This window comes from Cottoperca gobio, chromosome 5 (genome assembly GCF_900634415.1).
Source record: "Cottoperca gobio chromosome 5, fCotGob3.1, whole genome shotgun sequence".
In the NCBI taxonomy this organism is placed as follows: domain Eukaryota; kingdom Metazoa; phylum Chordata; class Actinopteri; order Perciformes; family Bovichtidae; genus Cottoperca; species Cottoperca gobio.
Genome location: NC_041359.1, coordinates 11,650,572 through 11,663,805, shown reverse-complemented (window position 1 = coordinate 11,663,805; position 13,234 = coordinate 11,650,572). Strand labels below are relative to the sequence as shown.

General features: G+C 40.6%; 2 protein-coding genes across 3 annotated transcripts; both read right to left on the bottom strand.

The window, feature by feature from the left end:
• Nucleotides 1–495: 495 nt before the first annotated feature.
• Nucleotides 496–4,588, bottom strand: tmem167b (transmembrane protein 167B). Its single transcript, XM_029432707.1, has 3 exons — nt 4,392–4,588; nt 3,124–3,255; nt 496–2,130 (listed from the first exon to the last, which is right to left on the bottom strand). Exons 1-3 carry the CDS (start codon nt 4,399–4,401, stop codon nt 2,048–2,050), a joined length of 225 nt encoding a protein of 74 aa, XP_029288567.1. The 5' UTR covers nt 4,402–4,588; the 3' UTR covers nt 496–2,047.
• A 4,910-nt stretch (nt 4,589–9,498) lies between these two features.
• b3galt6 (UDP-Gal:betaGal beta 1,3-galactosyltransferase polypeptide 6) lies at nt 9,499–13,219 on the bottom strand. 2 transcript variants are annotated; one of them, XM_029432679.1, is made up of 2 exons: nt 12,915–13,219; nt 9,499–12,356 (listed from the first exon to the last, which is right to left on the bottom strand). In XM_029432679.1, exon 2 carries the CDS (start codon nt 12,344–12,346, stop codon nt 11,327–11,329), a length of 1,020 nt encoding a protein of 339 aa, XP_029288539.1. In that variant the 5' UTR covers nt 12,347–12,356; nt 12,915–13,219; the 3' UTR covers nt 9,499–11,326. The 2 variants fall into 2 exon arrangements, with proteins under 2 accessions (XP_029288539.1, XP_029288538.1); XM_029432678.1 differs by having other exon boundaries at nt 12,895–13,217.
• Between the last annotated feature and the right edge of the window lie 15 nt (nt 13,220–13,234).

Here is a 13,234-nt window from a genome sequence, read left to right as displayed (position 1 = left end):
AAAAGGTCTATCCTAAACAATGACATTGAAAAGCACCAGTCAGGGCTTGGATATTAGATAATTTTCAAAGCAGTAAAGTACAGGGTACAGTAGGGTAAATCATAAACAATGGTAATACAAGTTATAAATCTGCTGATAGCAGGTTGTCCTCAAAAAGAAAGTGTAAAGGAGCAACCGTGTTCATTGGGTGAGCGGGGAGACACTACATACAGATGTTGTTGCCAGCATGCTTCTCCAGTCGCAGTTTGTCAGAAGAACTGTTTGCGAAAAGTATGCGCAAGAATGAACAAAAGGTTTGAATGTGGAAGGAAGTCTTATTGCCTGATGGGACCAAAATATTTTTTACTATTGTGCTACATGCTGTGTTGAGTGGAAGACAAACACAGCATCTCATCAGAAATATATAATGCCCACCACATGTATGGTGGAGACAGACTTATGCTGTTGGAATTTCTAAGGGCTACAGCAGAAATACAGATATCTCGGAGGAAAACCTGAGATGACAATATTTATTTTACAGAAAGAAAACCCCAAACATGAAGTCAATGTTGCACATAAATGGCTTTTAAAAGAACTACATTAGTGACCAAGAATGACTCAGTCCTAATGTGACTTGACTTGAGCGGTTTTGCAGAGAAGCAAAACAGAATGGGGGCTAAATTACAATGATCCCAGGTGGAAATCTGAAGCAGATCTATACACGTGTGACAGACTAGAGGCTTTAACTGCTGTCAAAGCTGCTTCAACTAAATATTAACTGAAAAGGTGAGTTCAGTCAAATACATTCAATTCTTTCAGATTTGTACTTGATTGGTATTGGAGGATTTTTCCCTTTTTGGGGTTCTGTTAATTAGTGTCAAAACAACAACGTAATTACACCCACTTGATTTAAATCAAATCAGTAAATCATGAAAATCTCCAAAGACTGGGGTGAATACATAGTACAGGCACTAAATGTCACATGAGATTTGTTTTTGTGTTTTAAAGACAACACACACAGAAATTGTCTGATTAATGTTTTACTCAAAATTACATTGTATCCCCTCCGAAAAAACAATTTCTTCTTTTAAAAATATAAAATGAGGTGGCAAAATTAAACTTAGAATTACGGTATGTTAAGATGGCATGGGAATCACCATCCCTATTTGGCATTGCATTTACATCTTCAGGCAAGTCTGATATAGCTTTCCACAATATGTTGATATGCCCCTTTTTAAAGTTATGCTTTCTGTGATATTCTACAGTTGTAGTAGAATTTGGGACTCCTACGTGTCTTACAGTTTCATTTGTAACAATTGTAAAACATGTTATCTAGTATTAGTTCAAAGGTAATATAACATACACCTGTGCAAAACTTGTATTTCAAACCTAAAACAAAGCTAGAGATGCCAGCACTGTTGATGAATGGAAAGAGATCCAAAAATAATAATAAATTGTGTACACAAGAACATCTTCATATATATATTAGCTTTGTTTATCTTCCCCTCCACCCTTTTACACAAGAGGTGATACAGAAAAAAACAGCATAACTGGGAGCAAGCACAATTGATCATTTTCAGTTTGATCACACATAACCTCTGGCAAATCTCTATTGGTCATATCTTTTCCAACTATATACAGCTAGGCTAATTTTAAGTTGTATACAGATATAATGTATAAAGCACATACTGCCCTTCAATCTTCTGTATCCTTCAATATAAATATTTATGTGGTGTGGATGGAGACAGCCAACAGTGTTTACCCTACAACAGAATGATACAAAGGGACCTAACAGGCTCTCTCCTCCGTAATAACTATGGAGTAGATTCCGGATGCCCTTCATGTCTGTAGTGCACAAACATTATCGAGGGAGAAGTTATGTACCCATGTCACCAGAAGGGGGCACCACTAGCTAGTCTTTCACATGGGTCCAGAGGGCCTATGGGGTTTCATCACGGCCATGTTATCCAAGAGGTATCCTCCAACAAGGATTAGCACATGGCCACAGGGATGAGTCCATCCCCAGCCTACACCCGTGCAGTATCCTTTCCAGTCCAGTCTGACTCTATCATTTCAAGAAGACAACGTAGAAAGCCATGGCCAAACAGGAAAACGCCACGGCGATGTGAAGCTGCGTCCCGATTACCGCAGCTGAGAAGAGAGATGGAGGTTATGTGGAGAAAATTGCAGGTCAACCAAAAACAAACAGAAAAAGGAGAATATAGCATACCATGTAAACATATGTTATAACCAGCGAGGTGAGTGATGTGGACGAAGACAAGCGTGTAACATTAAGCTGCGGTCTGGAAATATTTGGGCAGTGCCACATTTCCTGTTGTACTGATTATGTATGACAGAACACTACATTTGAAATGAAACAATGACTGAGATTAAAGTTGTTACTTTGAGATTCAAGGGCTTTTACAAGCGTTTACCTTTGCATACATAGGCCATGCATAAAGGGTGGCACACTGGCCATTTTCAAATTCACGATACAAAAATTGATCACATTGTGTATTTTATTTTGTACTTTGAATGTAAATAAGGCGCCAGATTGCATTAAAAGGTTCTATGTGTAGTTTCGAGCCACCTGCTCCAAAGAAATAGGGGGCAGTATTTCACTGCTGCAGGTCCATACAATCTAAATTCATCAATCATCAAAACCATCAGTTATTAAAAAGCCAACTATAGTATTTTAACCAGTCTTAATTTTAGTTTGTTGACAAGTCCAGTGTATGTACTTGCTTCTCCCTCTGTACTGAGGGCAGACTGGCGCTACACTGTCTCATTATCACCTCTAGAGGAACAAGTGGTATTACAAGACAGGACAGAGCGCAGCTAGCTGTTAACATGCTAACTTCAGTAGATATCTCTGCAACACAGAGACGTCAACACTGTTACCTCTTCACATTCTGATGATAATGTTAGTTCATTGTTTTAAGTTAAAATTCTGCCATATCTTACACAGTGAATCTTCAACAAGCATCAACATAGACTAATAGAGCTTGTTTATAAAAATAAAAAGTGCCCACTTTTATATATATATATATATATATATATATATATATATATATATATATATATATATATATATATATATATATATATACATATACATATACATATACACACACACACACACACCTTTGTAAAAGACACCCCACACTCCTTTTTTCTCTGACAGCAGCCAGTTGTTGATACGAGGCACCTTTTTGAGGTATGCACAAGTGCAGATGAACAGCAGCCCAAACACCAGGATGCCATCGAGAGAGTAAACTATGGAATGGAAAATAAAATACATCATTCACGCAGTACAAAACAAAATATGTTAGCTGAATTGAATGAGATTAAAAACTCTTGAATGTGAAAAAACATGTTTGGTTTTTTTACCCACATTGGTTTAGCATCTTAGAACATAATGCAGCTAATGATTCTTTTCATTGTCGATTATTCTGTTTTTCAGTCTATAAAATGGTGAAACATGTTGGTGTTTCCCAAAGCCCAAGATGATGTCCCCCTTGTTTTGTCCACAACTCAAAGTTATTCAGTGTACTGTCATAGAGGAGTAGATAACCCAGACAATATTCACATTTAAGAAGCTGCAATCAGAGAATTTTGACTTAAAAAAATAATAATTACTCAAACCGATTATCAAAAACAGTTGCCAATTATTCCAAGAGTTGACAACTAATCGATTAATCTTCGCAGCTCTATCCAAATGTACTCGGACTACCTTAGAATACACTTCACTCATCCTGTACTACACAGGTTAGTTTGAATTTGTGATCAAATGTTCAGCTTTGAGGGACAGATGTTTCTGATATTGTCTCAACTATTACAGTAATTCAACCAGTAACATATAAACCCTGTCTTGGGATTAATTTGCCATTTACAACCATCTTAACGTTACATGTACAAGTGTTGTTTAGGACTCTGGTATGTCCAGACAGAGCCGCTTGCAGTTGCAGCAACGTTAAACAATCTCGTGCAGCCACATCAGCGGTGGACGAGAACATAACAATGTTGATATTTTTAGGACTAACGTTAGTTAGCTTACTAGCTAACATGTTTGTTGCCTTTTACGATTATTGTTGTGGTCTAGCTATCTGGACTTATTTTAGCATTAGCCACCAATAGCATACGTTAGTCAAAGCTAGTTAGCAAGAAACCTTGTCTAACCTGACAACAGGACAGGGTGTTACCAACATAAGGGGTTTTAAAACACGAACTTTTCACTAAGGATGGCAAAGCGGCGGAATAAATCTATAATAGTAATAAACAAGTGATACAATTCGTACAGACTAACAGTGTTGCTGCCCGGGGCCACGTCTACAGCTAAGCTAGCGTTAGCCTTCCATCCAAGAAGTAGCTAGCCGAACTCCTCCGCTAGTTGCACAACACAGTAAACCTACCATTTGTCATGTTTGCCGTTTGCTCTTTGACGGTGTATTGTGACTGGTTCTTCCTTTAAATTAGCAATCCATCATGTAATATAAAGTGGAGATATAATGCAGTCTACTTTGCTTCGCATTCACTCGGTTGACATTTCCGGTTTCACTGGCTTACGCTCTTCTTTGACGTTTCACGTTTGTTGTTGTCCATCTAGCATTACTACCATCTACTGGAATTTATGAGTTACAGCTCCTCGTACAACAGCCTGACATTGACATGTAGGCCTACCCATAAATCCCTTTATTGATCATTTAAAAAAAATGCACGTCTCAATCATTTGATAGTTGTATGCATCTTCATATACATTTACTTTAACTCAGGCCTTCATCTCTATTTATACAGTATGCTTCAATGTACAGAATTTCCTTTTTGTTGGAAACCTTCCCATGAAATATTTTTGCATGCATGAACGCACACAAGATAGCGAAACAGAGTTATTTGAAAAAAGATTGAAAGTTGTAGCGTTTATGTATATCATATTTCTCCAGGTAATCAATGGCCACGGTCACCATCTATAATGAGGAAATTTAAATTCTGCAGTTATATTGTTGCCAAAAAAATGAACAGGACTTGTTACAGTACAGTATATCTCAAAAGTGAGTACACCCTTTAGATTTTTGCAAATATTCTGTTATATCCTTTCAGGGGATAACATTATCCTACTGAAACTTTGATATAACTTAAAGTAGTCAGTGTGCTGCTTGAATAACAGTATAGATTTATTGTCCTTTGAAAATTACTCAGTACACAGCTGTTAATGTCTAAACAGCTGGCAACAAAAGTGAGTACACCCCATAGTGAACATGTCCTAATTGTGCCCAATGATGTTGTTTTCCCGCCCTGGTGTCATGTGACTCGTTAGTGTTACAAGGATTCAGGTGTAAATGATAAGCAGGGCTGTTAAATTTGGTGTTTTGGGCACAATTCTCTCTGAATGCTGGACAACATGGCACCTCATGGCAAGGAACTCTCTGAGCGGCTGAAAAAAAGGATTATTGCGCTTCACAAAGATGGCCTTGGCTATAAGAAGATTGCCAACACCATGAAAATGAGTTGCAGCACAGTGGCTAAGATCATACAGCGGTTTTCCAGGACAGGTTCCACTCGGAACAGGCCTCGCCAGGGTCGACCAAAGAAGTTGAGTCCACGTGCTCAGCGTCATATCCAGAGGTTGGTTTCCAAAAATAGACGTGCGAGTGCTTCCAGCATTGCTGCAGAGGTTGCAGAAGTGGGATGTCAGCCTGTCAGTGCCCAGACCATACGCCGCACACTGCATCAAATCGGTTTGTATGGCCGTCGCCTCAGACAGAAGCCCCTTCTGAAACCGATGCATAAGAAAGCCCGCAAACAGTTTGCTGAAGACAATGAATCCAAGAACATGAGTTACTGAACCATGTCCTGTGGTCTGATGAGACCAAAATAAACCTGTTTGGGTCAGATGGTGTCCGGCGTGTGTGGCGGCACCCTGGTGAGAGTAGTACCAAGACAAATGTGTTTTGCCTACAGTCAAGCATGGTGGTGGCAGCATCATGGTCTGGGGCTGCATGAGTGCTGCCGGCACTGGGGAGCTGCATTTCATTGAGGGACACATGAATTCAATATATACTGTGACATCCTGCAGCAGAGCATGATCCCCTCTCTTCGGAACTGGGCCGTAGGGCAGTTTTCCAACATGATAATGACCCTAAACACACCTCCAAGATGACAACGGCCTTGCTGAAGAAGCTGAAGGTTAAGGTGATGGACTGGCCAAGTATGTCTCCAGACCTAAACCCAATTGAGCACATGTGGGGCATCCTCAAGAGGAAGGTGGAGGAGTGCAAGGTGTCCAACATCCGTGCGCTCCGTGATGTCATCGTGGAGGAGTGGAAGAAGATTCCAGAAGCAACCTGTGCAGCTCTGGTGAATTCCATGCCCAGGAGGGTTAAAGCAGTGCTAGATAACAATGGTGGTCACACAAAATATTGACACTTTGGGCACAATTTAGACTATGTTCACTATGGGGTGTACTCACTTTTGTTGCCAGCTGTTTAGACATTAACAGCTGTGTACTGAGTAATTTTCAAAGGACAATAAATCTATACTGTTATTCAAGCAGCACACTGACTACTTTAAGTTATATCAAAGTTTCAGTAGGATAATGTTATCCCCTGAAAGGATATAACAGAATATTTGCAAAAATCTAAAGGGTGTACTCACTTTTGAGATATACTGTATATAGACATACTGCACGTGAGAAGGCAGAACAATTTATTTGGGTCACTTAGGTATTTCATTTCTTATTTCTTACAGGATGAGGCCAGCACACTGAACTCTGCCATATATGACATGGAGGCAGCAGAAGGAGGACAAGTAACGGATTAGCAAAGTGGTTGAAAAATGCTGGCTCTGCTGCAGCTCTGAACCTGGGCACACCTTGTGCGGTACATAGGGAAGGATGAGGATTAAGTTCAGCTCCTGCCTATACACTATAATGAGGAGACACCACAGTACGTCCACCCCATTCCCTGAGGTCCACCATGGAGCAATTTGTGCTGACATCAGCCATTCTAGAGGGCTTTCTGTCCAAATAACCTCAGTCTCAGCATACTGAAAGTAAGACCCATTCACCTTTGTATTTACATTACAGGTCATTTAGCAGATGCTCTTATCCAGGGCGACCTACAGTGAACTAACTACAAGGACAGTCTCCCTGGAGCAACTCAGTTGAGTTAAGTACATTGCTCAGAGGCACAATGGTGGCAGCACCTGGTATTGAACTCACAACCTTCTGGTGTTGTATTTGGAAGTCGTACCAGTACAATACTACACCATCACCATCCACTATGTACAGTGGCCCACACGCTGACAAGCACATGGGGCGAGGGCCCTTTCATAGCTGCTTGCAGCTGTAATTTCATGTGTTATCACACTCCCTTCGGTGTGTGTGTGATAACAGTTGGATCCACAAAGCAGAGATGCAAAAGCCATGTTTGTTTTGTTAGTATTTCATGTTGCATTATCCTTATCATTGCATTACATTATCCTAACCCCTCCAAATGATGTTCCTGTCTCAGAAACAACAGAAGTGTTTTCTCCCGCAAGGAACAAGGCTGGAACAAATGATTGTAAGACAGTAAATAAGATTTGATCACAGGACAGTGGAGCACACATGTTCAGATCAGTCTCAGTGTAACAACAGTGAGCTTCTGCTCCTTCTTTTTCTGCATATACTTCTGCAGGAAAACAGACTTTAGCACATCTCTCCTTTAAGCAGGGCGTCTTTACCGTATCACACAGGTAAGACTGGTTTTTATCATTACTTCTGTGGTAAAGTAGTATTTTTTTTTAATCATAACCTGAGAGGGGAAATATTGCCTATTTAGGATTTTAAAAACCTTTATAGGTTTGAAAACTCAACATTTCCAAAGCAGGAAGCTTGCATTACATCACAATAATAATCACAAATAAACAAAAATTCTCTGGTATGACTGTAAATAAGAGAAGTAGAGTCACTAACCTCTTCCTCCTTTTTATCCATTAAACATATCAACTACATAGCTTATTTAAAAAATATATTTATCATCGGGCATGTCTTTAATGTAATACACAACTCCATCCAGCAAGGATTCCTTTTAGTCTTTGTGTGGATGTAAGCGTGTCGATTCCTGTTTGAGAGCGAGTTTTATTTGATAGTTACAATATGCTGATGAGCGGTCCGTGGTCATTTGCATGTTTTGAGCTTCAGAAATGTATATAAGATCTTTGCATCCTTTCAGTTTCCCTCAACCAGGTTCCCAGGAAGTTGCCAAATCTCATCTCAATGTCACAGAGCCTTTCACCAAGAGCTGCTATTCTGTCACAGGTAAGAAAACACTGAGCTCTGTACCTACTGTCTATGATGATCAGGTCTAAGGCAGCAGTAGTCGGGGAATATTTAGTACAGAGCTATACCTTGAATCAATGTAGATGAGAATTTTTATTTTTTATTTTATCAGGACATGTGTGTAGTAAAGACCAGTTGCGACTCGAAAGCTTTAGTATTTCTCCAGATCAGCATTTTCTTCGTCTCCTGCTTCCTGCCAACCGCTTAGGCTTCCTCAGTCCAGCCGACTGAGCAGCAACATGTTTAGGTAGCGTTCAACACTGATCAGTCAAAGGCACCTCACCAGGGGACCAGTGCTCTCACTCGCATGTGTCTGAGAAAGCAAAATAATATGTATATCACTGCAGTTTGTTAGTTTGTGGTTCTTGTAACAGTAAAATATGAATATATGAAAATCCCTGGATTTATCATTAAGCTTCATTAAGAAGTATACACCCGCCTAGTATGTATTTTTGTTTGGATCGCTCATCTTTAGGGATCTATCTTGTTATCAGTGTTTTTTCCACGTGGCCTCAGAGGTCTACTGTGTGCTGGAACACAGACAGAGAGCAGCACAAGCAGAGGTAGCTGTTGGATGTGAAGCTACACATAAAGCAGCAGAGAATACAAGTCGTGAGTGTGTTCGTTCAGAAACAGAAAACCACGCAAGTTTGACTTTTTGGGCAACTTGTGAGCAAGTCTGCAGATATTAGCAAATATACGATCTTATTAAGGAGGAAGTCCAAACACAGATGTTTCCTGTCTTGTAGTACAAGCTGGAGGAGAAGAAGAGGAGCGAGAGCCTGCAGCCTACTGGAGATTGTTTGTGTGAGAAGAACCCCGAAACATACTTAAAACTTTTTCCTAGCGACGACCAGAGCAAAGGAACAAATAAAGACTGTTAACGTAGAGTCCAGACAAGGATTGACACATGCAAATACTTTACATTGGCATAATTAATGTTCATCAGTATTATTGAGACTAAAGTGTAAGAATAATGTATTGTGTAAATTCAGATTGGCAGTTTGGGTTTGGGGTTAAAATTTGTAATAACAGTAAGACAAAAAGCGTATTTTTACACTAGAATATATCATAAATATAATGGCTACACGAGTTACGTTATTGTATTTTGTAGTATTATTGGGGTTAGGGTTAGCAATTCTGACTTTTTAAAGAATCTTACAGCATGTATGCATTTGACTGCGACATATCTTTTCAAGCAATGCATATAGAAGAAGAGAAGTGACAAGAATATATTCTAAATGTTTAATAACACATCCAGGGAACTGAAACTTAGGTTGCATTGAATCGGATGCTGCTAGTGACAACAGTGAGAAATGAGTCATTGTTCACAAAAAATGTAACAGCCGTCGTAAAAACGAGCTCGGACAGATCTTTTTGCAGCATTCCTCAACTGTTGGAGCTCCAACATATCGTACCCTTTAATCAACGGCGTACACATTTCACAAGTTTCGAGATACAGCTACTGACATCACAGGGATGGAGAGCTTAACATCAAAAAAATAACAAGTAATCATTGAGTAATGATTTGTGGACTTTAAAACTATGTTTCCTGTTTAAAAAAAGTGACCAAGTGCCAGCTGGTAGTAGACATCAAGTTTCTCAATCAGAATCTGTGGTGCGCTGCAAACAAACATTCACAACAGCTTGATATCTCCACACAGAAAATGTACTGACCTAACCTCTAAAGTGTGAATGTTACCTTGGAAATGTAAATATCCTCACATGGGCTCCAGTGTAAGGAACAAGGCCTGCTGAATCAAACACATTCAACCATTTTCTCTTACACGCTGTGTGCACCTCCATTGAACCTTGTCGTACCGTTGACCGTAAACAAAAGTTTTACATTTAAAATTGTCCATTAATTCTGTGAATTATACATGACTCCCGCCCAACACGTTTATAAATACAAATTCCACTCACAAGCAGCAACCACAGCCACTGTGCTTCTAAAGTCATGTCAGCACCAGTATGTTGTGTTTCCTGCAGAATAAATTAACAATAAATAAAATACAAATAAAAAAATTGCTTTCACAAAAAGATGTAGACATCATGACAAGGTAAGATTCTCCCGTCTGTGTTTCCCTGTACAATCTACTACACTGAAATAACCTTAAAACATATCTCATAGTGTTGGAAAATATTTAGCAAGAAGTACAGCAGAAGAAGCACAGACAGAGGAGAGAGACAGGCCACCAACGTAGTAAACTGGCGGTAAGCAGAGCACTGACATGAGCACGGGTCCAAATAACAAGGCCAGAGGAGCTTACTGGTCGAAAAGGACACAAGGCTGAAGTTGGCTTCCTGTTCGAGAGTTAAGGGGTAATCTTTTTTACCACCAGTTCCCCATTGTTACATCACTTAAAAGTTGTGAAACTGGAAGTAGACATCATAGTAAAAGCTTTAAACTTTGTAAAACCTCATTCTCTTTGCCAAAACAGAAGAAAGAAAAGTGTGATTTTAATAACTTGTTCTCCATCCAGGTCATAATAAACCAGGTCGAGGTTAAAACAAACAGAACACCGCTTCACTAGATTAATATCAAGACTGTTTAAAGCCCCTTTTCAGATGTGTGAAACTTTAATTATATTTGTGAAAAAAAAGACTCCTAAAAAAAGGTGGACTAGATTAACATGGAGACTTCAGAGACCAAAGGAAATGTCACTGCTTTCCCTCAACGCAGACCATGATGGACCAAGTCTAGCTCAAAAACCAATAACCCTAAATGTGTCAAACCTGTTCTAAATGAACATGAAAACTCTAAAGACTGTTTTAAACCTGATTTCAAATTGGTGAAAACAGAAAAACAATTGAGCTAGACCTGCTCTTAAGTGGTCTACATAACGAAAACATCAGTAACATTTCCCTTTGTTTGTTCCCGCAATAAGAGAAAAGGTTCTCCAAATCTGAAATGGGATTTCCTAGCAACTTTAAGGCACTTACTATGTTGTTGTTGTTGTTTTTACTGACTACTGACTTGAAGACAGGAATAAGAAGCCAACTTCAGGGCCTTAAAAAAAAGCACAAAAATTAAGGAATGCCATCCTTCCTTTGACAACACTGTGAGGGTGGCACACTCCAGTCATACACATAAGACAGTCGCAGCTTGACCTCCTCCTTGCAGAGTCGGCCGTCACGCTGCAGAGTCTGGTGTTTTTCCAACATGTCCTCCAAACTCTGCTTATGTGTCACCAAGTATTTGTTGTTGCAACCACGTGATTTATACTCCGTGTCAAAGCGTGGGTCATGCGTCCGCCGAACATCCACTGGTGCCAGCCAGGCGCCCAGTGACACATCCTCACTCTGCCATGTCTTGAAGTAGCCCCCATTAAGATGCACATAACGTACCAGGTCAGACGAGAGGATGTAGCCCCCACCCAGTGCGTAGGGCAGGTAGTAGTCACACAGCTCCCAAAAGCTTTCCCGCCACTTCCCAGCAGTTTTCACTCGCCCTCTTCCTGAGAAGAAGCCCCAGTATAACCGGTTGGGCTCTTTCACCTTCAGCTCCTCCTTAAGGAGGTCCAAGCGAGCAAATGTGTCATCATCTGCTTTAAGGACAAACTTGAACTCCACATTCTGGTCCAGCCAGGAGTACATGTGCAGCAGCTTGAGTGTTAAATTCTCGTAAGAATCTCGTAACTCAGGCAGTAAGAGCAAGTCCTTGTGCCGCCCTTGCTCTGTGTTAAGGTTTTGAAGGTCCTCGCTGGAAAGCCCCTGAGTTCCTACCACAAACTTGGCCAGAACATCAGAGTCCCGCTTGGCCAGCCAGGTGCTGCGGATTATGCTCCGCCGCTCTGTGTACTTAGGTCCGGTTGTGATGAGGACCACAAGGAATGCTGAAGAGTCTTTGGAGGTGGAAGTGGGGTTATGCTGCTCTGGATGGGATTGCAAAGCATTGGCATGAGGGGCTAGGCCTGGAGGATCCAGGTGGCCTTGTTTCAGCGTTTCTGAGGTACATTTGGCCAAGAAGACCAGAACTACAGCAAAGCTGCACACAGTGCCAATGACCAGGGCTGTCTTATGTCGGCACACCAGACGTATCAGATTCATGGTGCTGAACCTGGGGTGAAAAACACAAAAAACTGTTAGCGTTAATGTAATTCAAAATATTAGGTTAATCACAAAAACACCAAAATTAGACTGCAGCCATGCAAGCATTTTCTGAAAACTTGTATCAGCTGACTGAAAGGGTCAAAGAGTTAGACTTGCCATTTTCGTGTTTCTCATTTTAAGAGAAATGATTAGGTCTGAATGGAAGTTAGTAATCACACAGCACTGTAAGTTTTCTTCAGATCGTTTTTACGGCTGTACAGACAAGTAGACATTTAAGAGCACCAGATAATATATCTAGTGAGTTGTGTATTGTTTATAACCACAAATGGCATTACATACGTCGTAGCACCTTCAATTGCTATGGTATTAAGTTTGGCAGTGAAGTTACCATTATTGCATTTAGCAAAGTAACCTCACCTCAGCTGTACACACACGACTTTGTAGCACCGCCTGCTTGCGAAGATCCACGTTAGTAGTTTAACTGTCCACTACGTGTAGCAGCATTGTTATAAGCAGTAATAAATCAAAGAGGATGTGTTAGTTACCTTAGCTAATTGAGATGTACCTGTCCCGGGAATGATACAGCCGGAGCGGCCCACAGACGGCAGTTTTACAGGGCTAACGCTAGCTACCCAGATAAGACCCTCTGCGCACTTTGTAAGCTGACTCCACTGAATGTAAACACACACAGGCTGCTCATTTTGGTCTAACCCGGAGATGGAAACCACGAAGTTCAGCGGCGTCTGCCCGACAGGTTACAAGGAGCAGGTTAAATCGTTCGCTGACTGAGGTGAAGCCAGGTTGAGTCAGGTATCGATGTATTCATTTTTTGTCTCTTGGTGTAAGTTGTGTGGCAGTGACGAAGAGGAAACGGAAGTGAAGCCC